We start from the raw sequence: 20,095 nt of genomic DNA on the forward strand, positions 1-20,095 counted from the left end.
AGCATGAGGAAAGAGATCCTGAAACAGATTCATGATGGACATCAGGGCATAGTCAGATGCAGGGCTAGAGCTCGTCAGTCTGTGTGGTGGCCAGGTTTGTCGGTGCACATCAGTAAGGTTGTGGAAAATTGTAACACATGTTCACAACATAAAGCAGAACATCGAGAACCACTACTGACCACACCAGTACCGGAGCGGCCCTGGCAGCGGGTTGGTACGGATATGTTCTTTTGGAATAAGGACACTTATATTCTGGTGGTGGACTATTTCTCAAGGTACATAGAAGTGGCTAAACTGAATGTGACATCTGCCGCGACAGTCATAGCTGCCATGAAGGAGACATTCAGTCGCCATGGGATCCCAGAGACAGTGGTGTCGGACAACGGACCGCAGTACACCAGTGAAAAGTTCAAGGACTTCGCTACGGAGTACGGGTTTGTTCACATCACCAGCAGTCCAAGATACCCGCAGGCGAACGGAGAAGCTGAAAGAGCAGTAGCTACAGTTAAAGGACTGTGGAAAGGAGGAGGTGAGAAGACAAAAGCACTTCTCTCTTATCGGGCTACACCGCTCGAGTGCGGCCTACTCCCCTGCGCAGCTGCTGATGGGTAGACAGCTGAAGACAACACTGCCACAGCAGCCTGTGACTCTTCTCCCAAGATGGCCAAATATGAAACAATTCAAAACCAAACAGAGACGGTACAAAGCAAACCAGCAACGCCAGTACGATCGGCGTCACCGGGTCCGTCCTCTGACGGATCTTCAAACAGGTCAAACTGTATGGCTACCAAGAGAGAAGAAAGAAGGGACAGTGGTACAACATGCAACTACACCTAGGTCGTAAATTATTGACACTGATGAAGGTCAGATTAGGCGCAACCGCACACATGTGAGCCCCTTACGTTCTCCGGAAAGGTCAGAGTTAACTGTGTCCACACAGCAGACTGGAGTGGAAGAAAACTCAGGTCGAGAATCTAGTATACCTAGTCATAACACACAGGACACGGTTAAGCCACCTTATGTAACATCTTCGGGACGAGTGTCCCGTCCGCCCAAGCGGTTAGATCTGTGAGAGTTTTTGGGAAATAAAAGACAATGGTGTATGAAAATTTGTGTTTGGTTAACAGAAAAGTGAGGAAGTCTGTGTTTTGATTTACAGGAAAAAAAAAACAGAAGTAAGAAAGTTAAGTTGAATAAGCTAACGTTATTTGATACCCTAGATAGTGGGAATTATTTTATGTTCCAGAATGGAATTGTTAATGTTGATAAAGAAAGAGTGTTCTAACTAAAAAGGGGAGGTGTTGGATAAAGTGAAGTGGAACTATTGGTTGTTGTGTATGTATCCGGTCGGACGGAAATTAAGGAGACACAGAATAAACCACGGACGTGAGAACAACGCATGGTCTGGTTTATGTCGGTCAAATGTTAAGCCAAAGCAGCTAACATAACAATTACGATCCACGGAAGACACGGAGGATGTTTAGAGTTCGGATGGATTAGAAAGCTCCACAGAAGCATCTGGAATCACGTCTCTGGGTTCATGAGATCAACGTCTTTATTGGGAGGTCCACTCCCGCTGCAAAAGACGCTTTCTGTCGCTACTTCCCTGTCTCTGTAACCCGCATTAGTTGGACTGCGGAAAAATAAAAACAGGAATCAAACTAGAGGGTCTATTTAGTATTGTCTTGATGAAAATGACAATAATATCATATGTTGTTCCGGCGACATCCAGCCAGCCGCCTGGCGTAGAGATTACCTCGCTGTAGTCAATGGAAACATCAGTGATGCAGTGGCTAACTATATTTATTCATATTATTGCTTTAAACCACTTGTCTTATTTACAGTCAACATGTAACGGAAGTATTTAAGCTGTCATGTTTCATTAGAGATTTTTTTAAAAACTCCTTGACTGAGGATCAGGCTGCTGTGAAAAGTTTCAAGACTCAGTTTATGTTGAATGTTGTCTGAGAACATCAGCCTGAGATCCTATTGAATTCTAGAAAGTCTCTCTTAAGTCCTGGTGATTGATCCTGCCTGACTCCTTCTGTTTTACTCTGTGAACAGTTTTTAACAACACTACTGCTGCAGTGCTGTTGGCCCCCTGGACCCTTCAGATGCTCCTTTCATTAGGAATCTTAGGTAAACCTTGACAGGCAGGTCAGTGCAGTAGTCCAGTCTAGTTTTTATCACTTGAGGCTAATCAGCAAAGCTAAGCCATACCTTCCTCCTCATGGTCTGGAACAAGTGATCCATGCTGTAATCTTCTCCAGACTGGACTACTGTAACTCTCAGGGGTATTGACCGTCTCTGCTGGTTCAGAATTCAGCGGCCCGCCTGTTAACGCGGACCAGACGGTGTGAGCGTATTACTCCACTGTTACGCTCTCTTCACAGGCTGCCTGCGTCTTTAGCATCATTTTTAAGATTGTACTCTTGGTTTTTAAATGTCTGAATGGTCTGGCGCCGCTGTATCTCTGAATCTACATGTGTATCGTCCACGTAGAGTGACTCAGGGAGACAGAAACTTTTCAGCTTGTTCATTTTATTATTTTGTTGGTTTTATTGATTTTATTGTTTCTTTATTGTATAATATTGTTTCTGATTTTATTTGATTTTACGTTACGCACTTTTGTTGCCTCTGCTTGTATAAGTGCTCTACAAATAATTAATTGATTGATTATTTTGAGTGAACAGTTGAGTAATATTTTTTCCCCGTGTCCGGTTAGGAGCGCCGTAACTGGGAACGCTTTGAAAACAGATCAAAAGATGATCGGAGTGGGACTAAAAGACAAAAAAATCAATCAATAGAAAAATCCCATGCTGCCATCAACATGTCTGAAAACCGCAATCCTCCAGTGTCGAAAAATGTCACCATATATGAAACTTTCATCAGACAGACGCAGCAGTAAATTGATAAATTAGTGGAAAGCCTGCATGGTATTCTCCTAGCATGATACTGCCACCACCGTGCTTTCACTGTCGGGAGTCCTGATTCTGACGTGTTGGCGAACAAAAAGAACATTGGGACAGTTCTTCACATGTTGGATGGTACTTTTCTGAGCTATGAGCAGGTTTGTCAGAAGTTTGTTTTTTATGCCAAACAAATCCGTCTATAGAAAAGTCATCAAACGTTTTCCACAGGAAAAAATTCATTTAATTAAAGGTGTATCAACTCATGACACCGAAAGTACCATCGTTATTAATACAAAAAAATCCTGATGTTAGATTAAAAAATGTAGTTTATTGTTATTTTTTTGTTTGTCATATTTGGGCGAGAAGACTTAATAAAAATAACATTTTACAAACATTTGATCAAGATAAAGTAAACAAATTGAGAACTTTATATTTGAAAATCCCTAAAGTTGAAGAAATTTAGTAATAATTTAGTATAAATGATCACATGAATACATTCTGTGAATGCAACATTAATTTTTCTTTTGTCTCCAAATGCAAACATTTTGGGGGAAAAAACAACATAACATGTTAGTATTTTATTAAATACATCATATTAGAAAAAAACTAGACTGTTTAATCATAATCCTCGTGTAAAAAGAAATGTACACAAATATATGAAGATGCCTCCAAAATTTACAACATTTACAAACAAATTACCGACTATATTTGGAGTCGCTGAAGCTCCTTAAGGAACCAAAAATAAAAACAGTATCTAACAGACGGAAAACCTCCTCGATGTTTCTGTAGTTAAGTAAAAACATCGTTGTCCGCCTCACTTTACTCTGATCCATTTTTATTCGATTGTCTTGTTCTGTGGTGTTGTAGTTGTTCAACTAAGAAAAAATGCTGCCTGCGTTGTTATTACAGACAACTAAGAAAAATGAGTCGGGTCCGTTTTAAATCTGGAATTATTCTATCTGAGAATTTCAGTTGAATGTGAACCTGCATGTCACAACACCGTCTGTCAGCAGAAAAGATGGATGTGGTCCACCAGGGGACCAGTGGGGATCGTTCAGCATCCTGTTGGACACATTGCGCCTCACATGGCCGAAAAACAAATCAAACCATCCTAACTCCATCTCCCTAAAAACCTCCTGAAGCTCCCAAACTCCAGACAAAAACAGGAAGCAGGAGGCTCTGCATGGAGTACAGTAAAGCAAACATGAGGTTGTTGTTGGATCAACAGTCTGAATCGGGCGTGTCTGCAAAGGGTTCAGGTTTCCAGAGTTCAAACCTGCACCCAGAACAAAAAAAAATATTTTTGAAACAGCAAAAACTCGTTCCGTGGATTGAAATAAAACAGACGCTGAGCGTCGGTGCAGATTAGGAAAGACGAGCTTTCAGAGAGACTCCTCTGCTGCTGAAACATGTAAGTGTGCCTGGCAGGGAGCCGGGCGACCTGTTCCAGTTCTGGTTGGACCACATCCATGTGTGTCATTGTCTTTGTGAGGAGCTCATGTCAAAACAGACAGTTCAAGATTACATTCAAGAAACACGCGATTCCAGGGGAAACGCTTGGCCACGCTTCCACTCGGTCGTTTAACAGGAAAAATGACTTCTGAAAATCAAAAAGCTACATCCAAAAACTGAATGAATGACTGAAGCTTTATTCATAAAGCACTTCACGGCTCCTTTAGGGTCCCAAAGTTCTTCTCAATAAAAGAAAGACAAAAGAAAGTTTAAAATCAAACTAATTAATAACAAAAATATCAACAATAATGTCAGAGGATTTATAATTAAACATAAAAAAAGCACTTGAAGGTTTTAAATTACAAAAACAACCTCTGAATGTCAGTGACGAATCAAAGTGTTTTGCTTATTTTCTCCAGAAACATTGATCACAGAAGACAACTCTTTGAAACCCAAACCTAATATTTACGACATTTTATTCAGAATGTTCTGAGAAGAATGATAGAAATCCAGCCTGCATACAAACCCACTGCTTTGAGGATGCACGGTTACACCTTCAACAGAGGCTTTAGGAATCTTGATGACCTTCAAATTATCAGGGCGCCATTACTTCACAGTGGAGATTGGGTCGATACATTAGAGGTTTTTAAACTAGAGAAACGTTTTTTGCGGTTAAATCCAAATAGCAACTGAATAAAAAAAACATGTGGGTACAAATCACCTCCGGTTATGAATTCATGATGCAAAGTCAAAAGGCTTTGATTCAATTCTTTCAATATTTTAAAAAGATCTATGTATCAAAAATGGATCAAAATGCACACAGATAACAAAACGTCTTATGTACGTCTGGCTTGATGTAACATTTCAATAATGTTTCTTTGAAAATGTTTTTAGTTTTAATATTTCAAATCTAAATGAACTTTAATGAATTTCAGATTACTTTAAGGGTGAACAGCTGTTTTTAAGTTTGAGTTTGTTCAAAGAGGTCTAGTTTCCTACGCTCATGAATGCACCGCCTCTCTTCCGGTTACGTGTTACGGCAGCCGGAACCCGGAAGTCTGCAGCTTGTTGTGAGTTGGAGAATCCGTGGCCGCTGGTTCCGACCCGGATTTAGCTGAAATGGCTGGTTCGACCGGTCCTGGTCGGTCCATGTCGGCCGCCCTGCTCGCGCTGCTGTTGGCGGGTGTGACCGGACCGGCCTCCGCGGTGTCCGAGCAGGGAACGTGGATGCTGACCGTGGACAGCGTGAGTTTCCTGATCCGATCCGCTGACGGTAACGAGCCTGCAGCGCAGAATCACCGACCTAGACCGCTCGAACGGCGGTTCTTGGTGCCCAAACGGTACCGTGATGACGGGTTTTGGCCTTTTGCGCCAGGACTGGTGACGTCAGCGCGTGTTAAGCCTCCGGAGTGACAGGAAGACCGTTTCAGAGCAGTCTGAATTCCGCCTTTGTGACGTTTCTGCTGATACTTTCACAGAGTCGCAGTTAGTCTAAACTACGGAAGCCCGAAGGAGTTGGAAGACAAAAGAACGGCAGTTCAAACTCAGTCGTATGCTTTTGTAAATGATGTTTGAACCTTTTTTCTTTGACAATTAACACAAACAGCTGTTTAAAAACGTCTTTTGTTTTCTTTTATAAAACTGTCTCGACAGTTCAGTAAAGAATGACCACATTATACTACAATACTTTACTAAGAGTTATATTTTCACTACTACTAGGCAGTATTTTTAAGAGTATTTTCATTTACTTTTTTGTGCTAAATGTTAAACATGGACTGTTGGGAGGTGTTGAAATCCAGGACAGAAGCAAACAAATCCCAGAAAAACAATGATATCCGGTATTTATTCAGCCATGGCAGAAATGTCCTACTAGCCATGTGAAGCTGCTGAACGGGTGATGGACAGGAGAGAGCAGGTTGCCATGACGACAGATGGCTTGTTTCAGGATCTGAGCTGTTGTCAGAAGCTGGAGGAAATAGCAAAGTCGTCATTTTAGCAAGAATGATTCAAATTTGTTAAAGGTTTTTTTTTTTGATGATTTTTTTTATTTTTTACTAAAGATGTTTTTAGATTTGTTCTGAATGAAGTCATCCTCAACACGTTTACCTGAACTTTGGGACTTTGTTCAAAATAAAATCCAAAGAAGTAAAAGTCTTGGATTCAGAAGGATTGTAAAAAAAAATGTAGTTCATTATATTTTCATTTTTTTTGTCTTATTTAACTTTACTTGGTAAACTTAAGGCAAATGAAAGACACGTTTAGAGAAAATCACTGACGGCTGAAGCTGGTCTCTGAAGATGCTGAAGCTCACTTGGAAGATGGAAAACATCCAGATCACTTTCCTCAAACTCAAGTCCAACAGCCAAAAAGTAAATAAAGCCTGAAGGCAAACATCGGACGAACTTCCCTCCCTTCGCTTCCTAACGCAGCCGTGTGGCGACGCTGTTCCCGCCCCCTTTAGAGCGATGAAAGCACAGAAAAAACCTGATGAAGACGTCAACGTTCATCTGGGACTCGGAGGAGGACGAGCAGGAAACATCTTCAGGAGCTTTGGCTCCTGAAGATGTTTCCTGGAGTTAAACTTTCTGTGAAACCATCAGCAGAAAATCCTGATCCAACTTTTCAACCGGGGGGGGGCTCAGCTTGCATGAGGACTGGGAAAGTTGTTCCTGCTGGATCTGGAGTCGTTTCTCAGAAACCTTGTTTGTGCCTGTCGTTTCAGGAGAGCGTGAAGTCGCCGAACCCCTTCTTCTTCACCAAGACTCTGTTTAACAACAGCATCATCAGCCTGAAAGGTCAGTGCTTTGCTCCGCCCATCCTCACTAAACATCAAGGAATCCCATTCTGGATCTGAGGGTCACAGGTCAATCAAGAGACCAGGTGTCAGGAATGATGTGTGAAACCGTAAGTGTGTTCATTTCTGCTGTGAAGTGGGACTGGTTCTCTAACGGAGCCCCCGGTGGTTCCCTGGTGAACTGCACCGGACCCCATCACTTGTTTTGAAGAGGGCTTCAATCAAGAAGTCCATCGATTCAGTCGCACAAAGAAAGTGTGAAGCAAGAAAGATGAGAGAAACACAGAAGTTCATGATGACAATTCAACCTTAATGCAGAGAAGACGTTTTATTTTCTTGTCGTTGCTCTTCAACTGTTGGCAGGAAACTGTTGTCCACATCTGTGAACCGGTTCTGCTGAAGCTCAGACCTTCGCTCGGTTCTAGAGTCTGTGAACCGGTTCTGCTGAAGCTCAGACCTTCGCTCGGTTCTAGAGTCTGTGAACCGGTTCTGCTGAAGCTCAGACCTTCGCTCGGTTCTAGAGTCTCGGTTCTGGAGTCTGTGAACCGGTTCTGCTGAAGCTCAGACCTTCGCTCGGTTCTGGAGTCTGTGAACCGGTTCTGCTGAAGCTCAGACCTTCGCTCGGTTCTAGAGTCTGTGAACCGGTTCTGCTGAAGCTCAGACCTTCGCTCGGTTCTAGAGTCTCGGTTCTGGAGTCTGTGAACCGGTTCTGCTGAAGCTCAGACCTTCACTCGGTTCTGGAGTCTGTGAACCGGTTCTGCTGAAGCTCAGACCTTCGCTCGGTTCTAGAGTCTGTGAACCGGTTCTGCTGAAGCTCAGACCTTCGCTCGGTTCTGGAGTCTGTGAACCGGTTCTGCTGAAGCTCAGACCTTCGCTCGGTTCTAGAGTCTGTGAACCGGTTCTGCTGAAGCTCAGACCTTCGCTCGGTTCTAGAGTCTGTGAACCGGTTCTGCTGAAGCTCAGACCTTCGCTCGGTTCTAGAGTCTCGGTTCTGGAGTCTGTGAACCGGTTCTGCTGAAGCTCAGACCTTCGCTCGGTTCTGGAGTCTGTGAACCGGTTCTGCTGAAGCTCAGACCTTCGCTCGGTTCTAGAGTCTGTGAACCGGTTCTGCTGAAGCTCAGACCTTCGCTCGGTTCTAGAGTCTGTGAACCGGTTCTGCTGAAGCTCAGACCTTCGCTCGGTTCTAGAGTCTCGGTTCTGGAGTCTGTGAACCGGTTCTGCTGAAGCTCAGACCTTCGCTCGGTTCTGGAGTCTGTGAACCGGTTCTGCTGAAGCTCAGACCTTCGCTCGGTTCTAGAGTCTGTGAACCGGTTCTGCTGAAGCTCAGACCTTCGCTCGGTTCTAGAGTCTGTGAACCGGTTCTGCTGAAGCTCAGACCTTCGCTCGGTTCTAGAGTCTCGGTTCTAGAGTCTGTGAACCGGTTCTGCTGAAGCTCAGACCTTCACTCGGTTCTGGAGTCTGTGAACCGGTTCTGCTGAAGCTCAGACCTTCGCTCGGTTCTAGAGTCTGTGAACCGGTTCTGCTGAAGCTCAGACCTTCGCTCGGTTCTGGAGTCTGTGAACCGGTTCTGCTGAAGCTCAGACCTTCGCTCGGTTCTAGAGTCTGTGAACCGGTTCTGCTGAAGCTCAGACCTTTGCTCGGTTCTAGAGTCTGTGAACCGGTTCTGCTGAAGCTCAGACCTTCGCTCGGTTCTAGAGTCTCGGTTCTGGAGTCTGTGAACCGGTTCTGCTGAAGCTCAGACCTTCGCTCGGTTCTGGAGTCTGTGAACCGGTTCTGCTGAAGCTCAGACCTTCGCTCGGTTCTAGAGTCTGTGAACCGGTTCTGCTGAAGCTCAGACCTTCGCTCGGTTCTGGAGTCTGTGAACCGGTTCTGCTGAAGCTCAGACCTTCACTCGGATCTGGAGTCTGTGAACCGGTTCTGCTGAAGCTCAGACCTTCACTCGGATCTGGAGTCTGTGAACCGGTTCTGCTGAAGCTCAGACCTTCACTCGGTTCTGGAGTCTGTGAACCGGTTCTGCTGAAGCTCAGACCTTCACTCGGTTCTGGAGTCTGTGAACCGGTTCTGCTGAAGCTCAGACCTTCACTCGGTTCTGGAGTCTGTGAACCGGTTCTGCTGAAGCTCAGACCTTCACTCGGTTCTGGAGTCTGTGAACCGGTTCTGCTGAAGCTCAGACCTTCACTCGGTTCTAGAGTCTGTGAACCGGTTCTGCTGAAGCTCAGACCTTCACTCGGTTCTAGAGTCTGTGAACCGGTTCTGCTGAAGCTCAGACCTTCTCTCGGTTCTGTGAACCTTTAGAGTCAGTATTTGTTTCCGTATCGAGTCTGATTTTGCATGTTTTGATCTCAAACTCTTCTCACTTTGGTTTCTGTCCTGAAACATGAGACGGCGGGGGGGGGGGGGGGGTGGGGGGGGGGGATTCTCTCAGCATTTGGGCCTCGGGGGCAGTTGTCGGCTTGCTGAAACTGTGCCGTTCCTTCGTTCCTTTTCGGCTGGGATTCGTGGAAAAAAGTCTCATCTGACCTGTTGTGTTTGTGTGTTTGTGTGTTTGTGTAGTTGTGTCACAGAACTGCTCGGTGTCGCCGCCCGTCCTGCTCAAAGTGTCGTGGTATCTGAGGAACTCGCACTGCTACAAGGAGATCTTCAACAGGGACGTAAGCTCCTCCTCTTCCTCTCTCTGACCTGTGGCTGACGGAAGGCTGAACGTTACACCGCCGGCTCATTTAAACCCAAATCATTTAGGGTTTGATTCCCTGTAAGAAAAGTCTGAAGCATCTCCACACATCAAACCGATTCTGCTGTGGGTAGAGCGCCACCCTGAGTTCCAATGTGGCGCTGCAGCCTGACTGCCCTTCCGTTAGTTGGTGTAGAAACCTTTGAATCCAGAGAGAAGTGAACCCCGCCCCAACATCACGCTGCGTCCCGGTCCACAGGAAATGAGGTTCCTGTGACCTCAGAGAGCGTCCTTTATGTCGTGTGATGCGTTTGGCGATACTTTTCTAAAATCCTATTGTTCCTTTGTTTCAGGCAAAGCCTAATTATTTTAAGAATTACTTCAAATCGGAGGAGGTCCAACTGAAAGGAGGCAGCGGCTATTTTGTCTTCCACGAGTATCCCACCTTCGACTGCAGCTCCGACAAGAACCTGGACGTGGTGAGAGCGGCGCCCGGCAGCCCGGTCCGGCGGCGGCTTCCCTTTGACTGACACGCTGTTTGTTTTGTGACTCAGTTCAGCGTGGAAAAGTTTGACCAGAAGAAGCATCTGAAGGAAATCCAGCAGACGGCGGTGAGTGTCGGCTTTCAGGAGGAGCGTCATCGTCTTCCTCTCAGCTGAGCGGCGTCGGTCTGTCCTCCTGCCGTTCTGTCGCCAACATCAGACTTCTCCATCATCTCCTCAGAGAGAAAGCCCAGACCCTCCAGAATTCCTCCTCCTCCTCCAGCTCACTCCCCATCCGGTCCTCTCTTTACCCCCAGAACATTCCCATCAAACGTCTCCTTCCTCCTCTGTTCCTCCTTCCAGCTCCTCCCAATCTAGAAGCCCTTCCTCCTTTTCCATCGGGTCTCCTGAACACCTCCTTTCTTCTGTCCATCAAACTCTGCAGCTTTCTCTGTTGTAGTTCTCCTCCTCTTCCTCCTCTTCCTTTACCAGCAACTAAAGATGAAATAGTCACTGATAAACTGTTGTTTCATCAAATCTCCATATCAGATGTTTTTTCCCTTTTTTTACTGAGGTTGTGATGACATTTCGTATCTTTTATTTCTGCTTTTTATCTTGTCGTTTTGGTTCTTCATCCTCTGATTCTTCACTTCAGCTCCAGTTTCCTGTTTGAAGCAGTGAAACGCGTCTGAAGAACTGCAAATGCTGTTCTTCTTCTTCTTCTTCCTCCTCCTCCTCTGCTGATGGCCAGTCTGTCGCTTGTCGACTGTGTTTGCGCTCCTTCCTTTACTCCAGATCCGCTTTTAGGAATGTCTTTGTTAGATCCGCCTTCGAGAAGATCTAGACGGTTCCGGTCCGGAGCAGCAAAGCGATCAGAGGCCGCCACATCTGTCAAAGCTGACCCACGTTCAGATCTCCCCAGAGCGGTTCGGCTGCAGCTCCCCGCTCCCCCAGGGGGTGGGTCAAAAGCGGAGAACAAATGTCCCATAGTGGGATAAATGCAGAAGCTACAATTCCTCCTTTTTGGACTCATTTTCATGTCCTAAACTTTGTTTTTCTTCTCAAAAACTGCACCCAAAGGTTCAAAAAGCAGCTTCAAAGAGCTTCTCTGAAATGAAAACTCCTCTTCTGAAAGTTCATCATCTGTCTTTCAGACCGTCACAGAGAAGACCCCAGGGAGGAGGAGGAGGAGGAGGAGGAGCCCGGATCTCCCCAAACCAAAGGTTTGAGCAGAGAAACATCCAGGAAGATCGTCTCTTTAGAACATTAGGGAAAAAGCTGCTTCCTGTGGCGGGAAGCAGGAAAAGGTGATGCTGCCGTGTTTCATCCATGAAATATTTATTAGGAATTTTCTGTCTTTGTCAGCCGAATGCGTCTGGAAATTCCTCTAAACAGGTGGGTGTTTTTATTTACTGCATCGACTTAAGAAGTGGCTTTAATAAAAGTCGCCTTTGAATCTTGGAGTAAATCTTCCGGGTTTGTGTCGCAGGCGGCCGTCTTCCCTCACTCGGACGCCGTGGCTCAGACCTGGGAGGACGGACCGTACATGTTCCTCCTGAGCATCGAAGACCTCAACAAGAACCGGCCCGCCGACGCCGCCTGGAGTCTGCAGAGTCAGTGCGCGCCGCCGCCCCACACCCGTGAAAAGCCGCCGCATGGTTCTGTCCGTTAACCACCAATAGGCGCAGGTGCATTTCGGTGAGACGGCCTGGGTTCGTGTCTCTAGCAGGAGTCCCTCCTTCAGGAGGACGTTCCTCTAGTGTCACGCTTTGAAACCCGGCCGTCCGAACCGACGGGTTCTGCGGCCGTGCAGACGTCCGTCTTTCTGCAGGGACGATGGACCAAGACGTGTTCCAGCAGCGTCAGCGTCCAGCTGCACTCCGATGGCTCCACGCATCACAAAGAAAGAAAAACACCAGAAGCATGGAGTCTGTGAGGCTCCAGATTTATCCCTACTAGATTCTCTGTCCCAGCTCCACCTTTAATTGATCAGCAGTCCTGATGTGACGACGACCGTCCTTCAAGGCTTTCTGACATCCTATTCTCTACATTTTTGTCAAACTTTAGAGGAAATAAGTTCTGCTAAAGACCAACTCTGATCATCTTTGTGTTTTATCTTTTGTTATCCAGTTTTTAGGCAAAATCAAAAACCCTAAAAGATTGTTTTTTCAGAGCTTGTTAGAAATTAGCCTCTTTTTTCCCCGGGGTTCCCCCCTCCTGGGCGGGGGCGGCGGGCCCCTGCCTTGCTCCTACCTGGACCAACCGTGGGCCGGGTGGGTGGCTGCCTGGAGTGCGGAGCGGGTCTCCCTTGGGGGGTCCTGGCTCGTACCTGGGGTTGGGGCGGGGGGATGCCCGGAACTCCTGGGTGGTGGTGGGGTGCTCGTTTGGGGCTGTGGGCGTCCTTCTCCGGTGGGGCCCTGCGTTGGGTTCTCCCGGCGCGGCGGGGGGGCTGCTCTCTTTCCCTCCGTGCCTCCCTGCTCTCTGGCTCTGGGGGCCTCGCGGCGGCCCTGCTGGCCCTGGCCTGGGTGGCGGGCTTGGTCGCCCGGGCGGCGGTTGTTCCCTGCCGGTTCCCGTGTGGCGTTGGGGGGATTCCGGCTGCCGCTGCTGCTGCGGTGGGGGTCTTGGGGTGGGGATGGCTGGGCACTCTCCCTCCTTCTTTTCACGTTCCACCATCCATTTTAGAATAACATAAACACTCACCTGAGCACAGGTGTTAGCTCACCTTTGCACTAATAGTTTGCATGATTGAATGAATGAAAGATTTCACACTAGTTGGTTTTAAGGCATAGGTATGCGTTCGTGAACACTATCTGTTTTGTGTACATGTTGACATGTGGACATTTTTGCGGCTAGCAGGTGTGTTGATAATATTTGAGTGTGTGTGAACAGGCCCCGCCCTTTTTGTACTACATTTGAACCGTACCGTAACGATAAACAACCAGTAAACCTGCCTGCTCTATGCTGCTTCATGGTCTTATCCCCCTTCCCCTCCTATTATCACCCCTACCCCCCCTCTCTCTAACGTCCCTCTCTCTTCTTCCCCTCTTTCCTTTTCCGTCCGGTCCAACACCAAAGATTTTCAGACATGATTGAAATTAATAAAGTTTGGCCTCAATTACAAAAGGGGTATATTCAGACATACCTTTGGTTTGTCTGAAGATTAATAACCCCTCTTGTTAAAGTAAAATATGTCCAACACAAGAGGCCCTCAGCTCTCATCTGTCTGCCCAGCTGTTGGACAGGACAAGTTAAAAAAAAAGAAAAAAAAAAAAAAGAAATTAGCCTCTTGAGTTGTAGGCGAATCAACCCCGCCCCCACTTCCCATCGTCTATCTGTTTACACTCTCCAGCTAGCCCAAAGCCCCTCACAGCCCCATCCTAACATTAGCGTTGCAACGACAACAGCGTTGCAATTTTTCTGCGTCACAAATGCGATCTTTTACAAACGGCTCTTTTTCACAACCATTTGAAGAAAGAAAAAGTCAGAAATGCAATTTTGACCGTAATTTTCTTTACTAAAGTCTGTCATCATCAGAAAAAAGTCACAAGAACACGTTAAAAACGCCATTTTCATCCGAGTGGGTCTTTAAAGAACCTCATTTCTGTACCATTTCAAATCGGTGTCGCCTGGTTCTAAAGCAACGTTTACCAACTGAAGGCAACAAAACGCCATTGAAGCAAAGCAAAAAGCCGTTAATTGCCATAATCTACCCAGAATCCTCCATTGGAGCATCCCTGGAAACAAACATAAAAAACATGCAGGAGAAGCTCTGGACTCCAAGAAGGTCTGTTAGGAGACCAAAGACGTTGCTGCTGCGATCCAGGTGGAGCAACGGTCTTCAGTCCTCAGATCCCTGAGGCTAAGACGGCAAACGTCTTCCTGCTCACTTCACCTGATCGTCCCGTCCATCCATTCAATTTATCCTCAGAATCTCCCGAACCCCTTTTGGGCTCACAGGGTTGCTGGAGCCTATCCCAAACTCAGACCAAGTCGCCAGGCTATCACTGAGAACATCTCGACCATCAAAAGTCGTCAACTTCATCCCAACGCCGCCGCCATTTTCAGGATTTGCTCGATTCCTCGCCGAGCTAACGGGCCGTGTTCTGTGTTTGCAGTGCGGATCAGCATGAAGGGCCCCCACGACTACATATCTGCCTCCGAGTGGCCCCTGATGGTGGTAAGAACGCACACAGGTCCTATTCAGAACAGCAGCAATATGTGAAGCTCGTGTTGGCTGGCTGGTCGGAGGACATCCAATCCTCGCCGGCCTCGTGGTCGTTTAGACGAGTCAAAGGCGCCTCAGCGGTTCCCTCCCTCCTGAAGCCCGTCTCTGCCTGCAGTTCTACATGGTGATGTGCATCGTGTACGTGCTGCTGGCCGTCCTGTGGTTGGTTCTGTCCGCCTGCTACTGGAGGGACCTGCTCCGGATCCAGTTCTGGATCGGAGGCGTCATTTTCCTGGGCATGCTGGAGAAAGCCGTCTACTACGCCGAGTACCAGAGCCTCCGCTACGAAGGCTTCTCAGGTAGCTGCTGACCCGGCTCTGGTGGGACCGGACCCTCAGGCAGTGCCAATGCAGTAACGGGCTGTGATGTCACCTCCTGCAGTCCAGGGGGCGGTGGTGTTCGCCGAGGTGCTCTCGGCGGTGAAGAGGACTCTGGCCCGGGTGTTGGTCATCATCGCTAGTCTGGGATACGGCATCGTGAAGTGAGTGTGTGCTTTGGAGTCACAACAAATTCTAGATTCTGTTTACGACTCGAGCCTCAACGTTGGAAACAAACTAGTGTTAGCTCTGAATTGGTAGTTGTTTGGATCGTGGAACAACCACAGGTCAGTGATTGGTTCTTCTGTTCTGTTCTGGTCCCGCCCCCAGACCGCGGCTCGGTGCTCTGATGCACAGAGTGGTGGGCGTCGGCCTGCTCTACCTCATCTTCTCCGTCATCGAGGGAATCCTGCGGGTCAACGCTGTGAGTTTCCTTCTCCTCTGACCAGTGACGTCTGTTTTTACGTCCTTATGGGGGCCCAACCCCCCCCCCCCCCCCCCAGAACCTGTCTGTGCGATGCGCCAACACCATTCCTATTACTTAGACTCTACTGTTCATCATCCCTCCCGTTCATTTGGGGTGGGCTCTTCATAACAAGTCTGCTTTCTGAAACGGGGGCTCTGTGGGCGGAAATCCTGTCAGAGCGACAGGCGGATGGGTGGGACGGTACGCCACCTAGTGGACACACCTGGAGCTTAAGAACAGTGGGATCAGGCCGTGCCAACGCCGGCCCATGGGTTTATTGTAAATGAGCAGACACTGCCCCCTTCTGGATGGTCAGAGGTGGGCAGGGAGGGGCTGCTTTGTTCTTTTTTTTCCGACTTTTACCAGAGCAAAATCCCAGAAACTAAACTCTGTCAGCCTGAACGTTGTTCCTCCAACAACTGGACCGTTGAATCTGATCATCAGTAAAGGTCTCATTGATGCGCTTCATGTGGCCAAACACCAGGACTTGCCCCCCCCCCCCCCCCCCCCCCCCCCAAGGCGTTTTCTGCGCGGCGGGATCAGCTTTAGTCGTTCTTTGTCAGAACTCTCCTCATCCTCCTCCTTCTCTTCCTCCTCTGAGGAAAGCTGTTCTTGGATGTGTGTGTTTGTGTAACCTCTGGTGTTTCCCGCAGGACCATGGCGATAACGGCAGCAGTACCATCGTTTGTCAGATAGCGCTGTCCCTCATTGACTCCTGTATTGTCTGGTGGATATCCTTTTGAAACGGATGCATGCAGTTCTGATGGTTGACTGAGGGACGGCAGAGCTGCAGCTTCACTTCTGGCTCTTCTCAGCTGCAGGAAGGAGAATCTAGGGATGGTCTTCATCGTCCATCATCCCCTTATTAAAGCAGCAAGGATCTCCATTTTTGGCTGTTTTGTTGCTGAAAGTGAAGGTTTTTGGGGCGTTCGTTTAACCCTTCCCCAACAGGTTGTGGGACGTTTCCCCTTCGGCGCTAAGCGTTCAGCGGTGCTTGATGGGTGTCAGAATCGGGTCATCTTACCCAACGTCTTCCTGTTTTACACGACTCCTTCCATTATTTCTTTCTCTCTTCCCCCTTCTCCCTCTTTTGTTGGTCTCCCTCCTCCTCCTCCTCCTCCATCTTCCTCTCTCTTCAGGCTGATGCTGATGTTGTCCTGCTGGCTGCTATTCCTCTGGCTCTGCTCGACTCTGCCCTCTGCTGGTGGATATCCGCCACTGCTCCCTCCTCCTGCGGCTGTAGTGCCGCTGGAAGCTTTCTTCTGTCTTTCTGACGCGCTGCAGAAGCTCTGATGTGTTGACAGACAGGCAGGTTAGCCGTTAGCAACCATCAGTCACTGAAATGCCAAAAGTCAGGAGATGGGCCGCTCTGGCCGCTGGGTTGGGGGTTTTTCCGGGATGTTTCCTTGACCGCGCCGCCACATCTTCGTGAGTCTGGCTCAGACCATGAAGCTGCTGAAGCTGAGGAGGAACGTGGTGAAGCTGTCGCTCTACAGACACTTCACCAACACTCTCATCTTCGCCGTCATAGGTACGTGGCATCCTGCCTTCTGCCGCGCTCGACGCCGCTTCAGCCCTTTTGAAACCCAGCTGTCTCTTTCTTTCAGCCTCTGTCATTTTCATCGTTTGGGCCACCAAGACCATCACTCTGTCCGTGTGCCAGGCCGTGAGTACCAGCGTCTCCACTCTGCTTCCATGAAGAGCGAAGGGGAACCAGAGCATGAAGCCGTGAAGCCGTCTGTACCTGAATCTGTTGGTAAAGAGCTGAGGTCTCTGTCCACAGGACTGGAGGGAGCTGTGGATCAACGACGCCTTCTGGCGCTTCCTGTTCTCCACCATCCTGCTGGTCATCATGTTCCTGTGGCGGCCGTCCGCCAACAACCAGAGGTGCCGTCTTCCTCCTTTCTTCTGTTGTCCCCCTTCCTGTGTTCTGTCGCTGACCCCCCCGTCTGTCCGGGGCAGGTACGCCTTCAGCCCCCTGGTGGACGAAGACAGCGAGGAAGAGGAGAAGGAGCCCATGATGAACGAAGCTTTCGGTCAGAACCTGTTTTTGTGAGGCGTCTCTTCCGGGGGTGTGGGTCTGACTGTGTTTGTGCTCAGAGGGGATGAAGATGAGGGGCGCCAAGGCGGAGACCAACGGCTCGGCCAAAGCCGGCAAAGTGGTGAGTCTGCTGAACGAGTTTGAGACGGAGCTCAGTGTGAGAGCAGATCCACAGCTGCAGCTCTGTGTCCGCAGGACGAGGACCTGAAGTGGGTGGAGGAGAACATCCCATCCTCCATGGCGGACGTGTAAGTCGCTGCACAGAACCCACCATTCTGGTTTGGTGTGAGCCAATGTTCCGTCTGTGGTTAAAACGGCGTTTATGTCCCTCGCAGAGCGCTGCCCCCCCTGCTGGACTCAGATGAGGTTAGACGTCTTCATCCCTGGTTCTGGGTCAGATGGGTTTGGGTTTGGGGTCTGAAGGTCTGAGGAGACGGCCCGTCACGCCAGAGCTGGGACTTTTGAAATCTCCGGCCGGACCGACTGTGGGACGAGGATCGGTCCCGGTTCTGATGAGTCGCCTGCTGCTCCCCAGCAGGGGGCGGCAGACTCCACTCGCATCACACTGTTGTTTACCTCTGCTTGTTGTCACGGCAACCGCGCTGGATCACATGAAGCCACAAACAGCTGATGAGTATCGATCAGGGTTCGATTCCGTCTGGGTCCAAAACGGCTCTAATGTGCCCAAACGGCTGCCGGGTTCTGCAGGGAGGGGCCGTCCCGTTGCGCTCTGGTGTGACTAGAATGTTGATTAAATTTGATTTCACGACAGATTTGTCTGGTTTCAGGATTTCTCTCTGCTTTGCGGCCAAACCTGAAATGTTTTTTGTTTCAGGAAATCGTGACGACCAAGTTTGAGATGTCCAAGATGGAGTGAATCCCACAAGTTTGAGGAGAGACTCTGCTGGAGGAGGCGGAGCAAAAGAAGGCTCTGACGAGCACGGCGGAGGAACTGCAGGGAGGAGGAGGAGGAGGAGGGTCTTCATCCCAGAGTTTATCAGCTTTGTAAGCCTTGGTGTAAATACAGCGGCGTCTGAGATGTTCACGCCGACCTTTGACCTTCTGGGGTTTTTTGTCTGTTTAATCTGCGTTTTATTTTGGCGAGCTTCCTCTGCTGCAGAGCCCCCCCTCCCCCCTCCAGGGTTTTTGTTTTTCTCTGAACACTAACGTCTGCGTGTTCGGCCTGGCCACGCGTGGAGCGTGACGCCACCAAAGCTCCTGGGTTCTGTTTGTGGCTCTTCCTAGCAGGTTCTCCTGTTCTTTCAGCACCGAGATGTTCTTCTTCTTTGTGTTTTTCTTAAGACCCACAGCCGTGTTGGACGTGTGTTGGACGGGCCCTCAGTGGGCGGGGTCAATGGGGTCAGATCCACAGAAACGTCTGGACTGAAACTTGGTGGTTTTGTGGAAACGGGTTTATTAAAGTTCACAGAAATTAAACATTTATCCACACAAAATCCAGACTTTTTCACTGAAGCTGTAGAATCAGCAGCCGGACATCCGAGTGGTTCTGGTCCGGAGCATCCGGGGCCATGGGGGGGGGGGGGGGGGGGGGGGGGGGGGGGGGAGTTGCGTTCGGTTTCCTGCAACAGAACTTCTCTTCACGGTCCGAACCGTTTTGACCCAAACTGAGCGTGCTGCTGGGCTGAAACCCGCTCCTGACCAAAACTGCAGAACCGTCAACAAATATTTGCCTTTTCTAAGAAAATCCAACATGTTAAGCAAGGACTGGGCGGAGCTTATCCGGTTTGTAGGGGGCCGTCTTTGAAGGCCCCCCTTCTGTGAGCAGACTTTAGGCCAAGCAAACAGGACAGGTTGCAGTGCCTCAAACGACCACTAGAGGCTGGTTTCAGAAGGGAAAGCGGTTCAATATTGACTCCATCAATGGCATTTATTTGTCTCTAAAGCTCACCGGATGTTTACCGCTTAGCCGTCTGTTTATTACTGAGGGGGGTAGGGTTGGTTTTTAAAGATACTTTGATTTCTTTAAAGCTCAGTTCTTTGGTTTGAATATTTATTTTACAGGTGGGTGGAGACATTAAAGCTCTCCTTTACTTTGTCCCGCCCATTTCCTATGGGGGGGGGGGGGGTGTAAGCAGAGGTCATTTGCGGGTCCGTGCCCCAAAGGTGTGGCTTGTGTGAGTTTGTGTCCTTGGCCCGTCTCTGCTCAGCGTCCCCTTCGGCACATGGATGGCAGCGCTCCAGAACTTCAGACCAGATGGTCAGATGGTCTTCATCAGGATGAAGGACGGGATCCAACCAAAGCTGTTGGTTGAAATTCTGTTTGCTTCTGTTGGCTGCAGCTCCTCGGGCCCAACGACCTCATGGCGTTTGTCAGTCCTCGCTTTCACGTCACGCTCAGTAGCGGCTGTTTGACACGGCTATCCATCAAAAACTACAATTCAGTCGGAAATATACAACTAGAGATAAAACGGAAAATGTCAAAGATAAAATCATAAATCCATCGATTGAAAAGATTTCTTCAAATACTTTGCAAAGTTATGTCTCAGTTTTAGTTTTTTTTTCCTGCAGAAACGTTTTTTTTCTAAACTTTATTTGTTTTATGCAGATATTGTACAAAATCTCCATCAAATCACAGATACCAGTTGAAGAAATCCTTAACGGTCCTGACAGAAATGCAACAAACGCCTCTATAGGTGGTGGACGGATCACAGCGAAGGGTTTCTGGTTTGATGGAGGAGGACCCCCTCCTAGATCAGGTTGAAACCCCCTCCAGT

The 20,095-nt window shown here is 48.5% G+C and overlaps 1 protein-coding gene across 4 annotated transcripts; it reads left to right on the forward strand.

Annotated features, from left to right (window-relative positions):
• Window positions 1–5,372: 5,372 nt before the first annotated feature.
• Window positions 5,373–18,814, forward strand: zgc:162698 (Transmembrane protein 87A-like). 4 transcript variants are annotated; one of them, XM_078929784.1, is made up of 22 exons: window positions 5,381–5,609; window positions 7,087–7,159; window positions 9,712–9,809; window positions 10,183–10,308; window positions 10,384–10,440; window positions 11,134–11,268; window positions 11,466–11,534; window positions 11,677–11,706; window positions 11,801–11,924; window positions 14,427–14,488; window positions 14,652–14,835; window positions 14,918–15,017; window positions 15,184–15,277; window positions 16,459–16,527; window positions 16,742–16,850; window positions 16,927–16,985; window positions 17,103–17,206; window positions 17,282–17,355; window positions 17,420–17,481; window positions 17,556–17,608; window positions 17,696–17,726; window positions 18,196–18,814. In XM_078929784.1, the coding sequence occupies exons 1-22, from the start codon at window positions 5,484–5,486 to the stop codon at window positions 18,235–18,237; spliced, it is 1,881 nt and encodes a 626-aa protein (XP_078785910.1). In that variant the 5' UTR covers window positions 5,381–5,483; the 3' UTR covers window positions 18,238–18,814. The 4 variants fall into 4 exon arrangements, with proteins under 4 accessions (XP_004075220.1, XP_020563651.1, XP_078785910.1 ...); XM_078929783.1 differs by lacking the exon at window positions 16,459–16,527 and adding an exon at window positions 15,973–16,050 and having other exon boundaries at window positions 5,382–5,609; XM_004075172.5 differs by lacking the exons at window positions 11,134–11,268; window positions 16,459–16,527 and adding an exon at window positions 15,973–16,050 and having other exon boundaries at window positions 5,373–5,609.
• Window positions 18,815–20,095: the final 1,281 nt, after the last annotated feature.

Source organism: Oryzias latipes, chromosome 13, assembly GCF_053564925.1.
Source record: "Oryzias latipes strain Hd-rR chromosome 13, Olatipes_Hd-rR_3.1".
Classification (NCBI taxonomy): domain Eukaryota; kingdom Metazoa; phylum Chordata; class Actinopteri; order Beloniformes; family Adrianichthyidae; genus Oryzias; species Oryzias latipes.

Excerpts from the sequence above, each read along its gene's own strand:
- zgc:162698 (XM_078929783.1), top strand. The coding sequence starts at position 5,484 with ATGGCTGGTTCGACCGGTCCTGGTCGGTCCATGTCGGCCGCCCTGCTC. Across the intron at positions 5,610-7,086 it reads GGATGCTGACCGTGGACAGC|GAGAGCGTGAAGTCGCCGAA; the intron begins GTGAGTTTCCTG and ends CTGTCGTTTCAG. Across the intron at positions 17,482-17,555 it reads CGGCCAAAGCCGGCAAAGTG|GACGAGGACCTGAAGTGGGT; the intron begins GTGAGTCTGCTG and ends CTGTGTCCGCAG.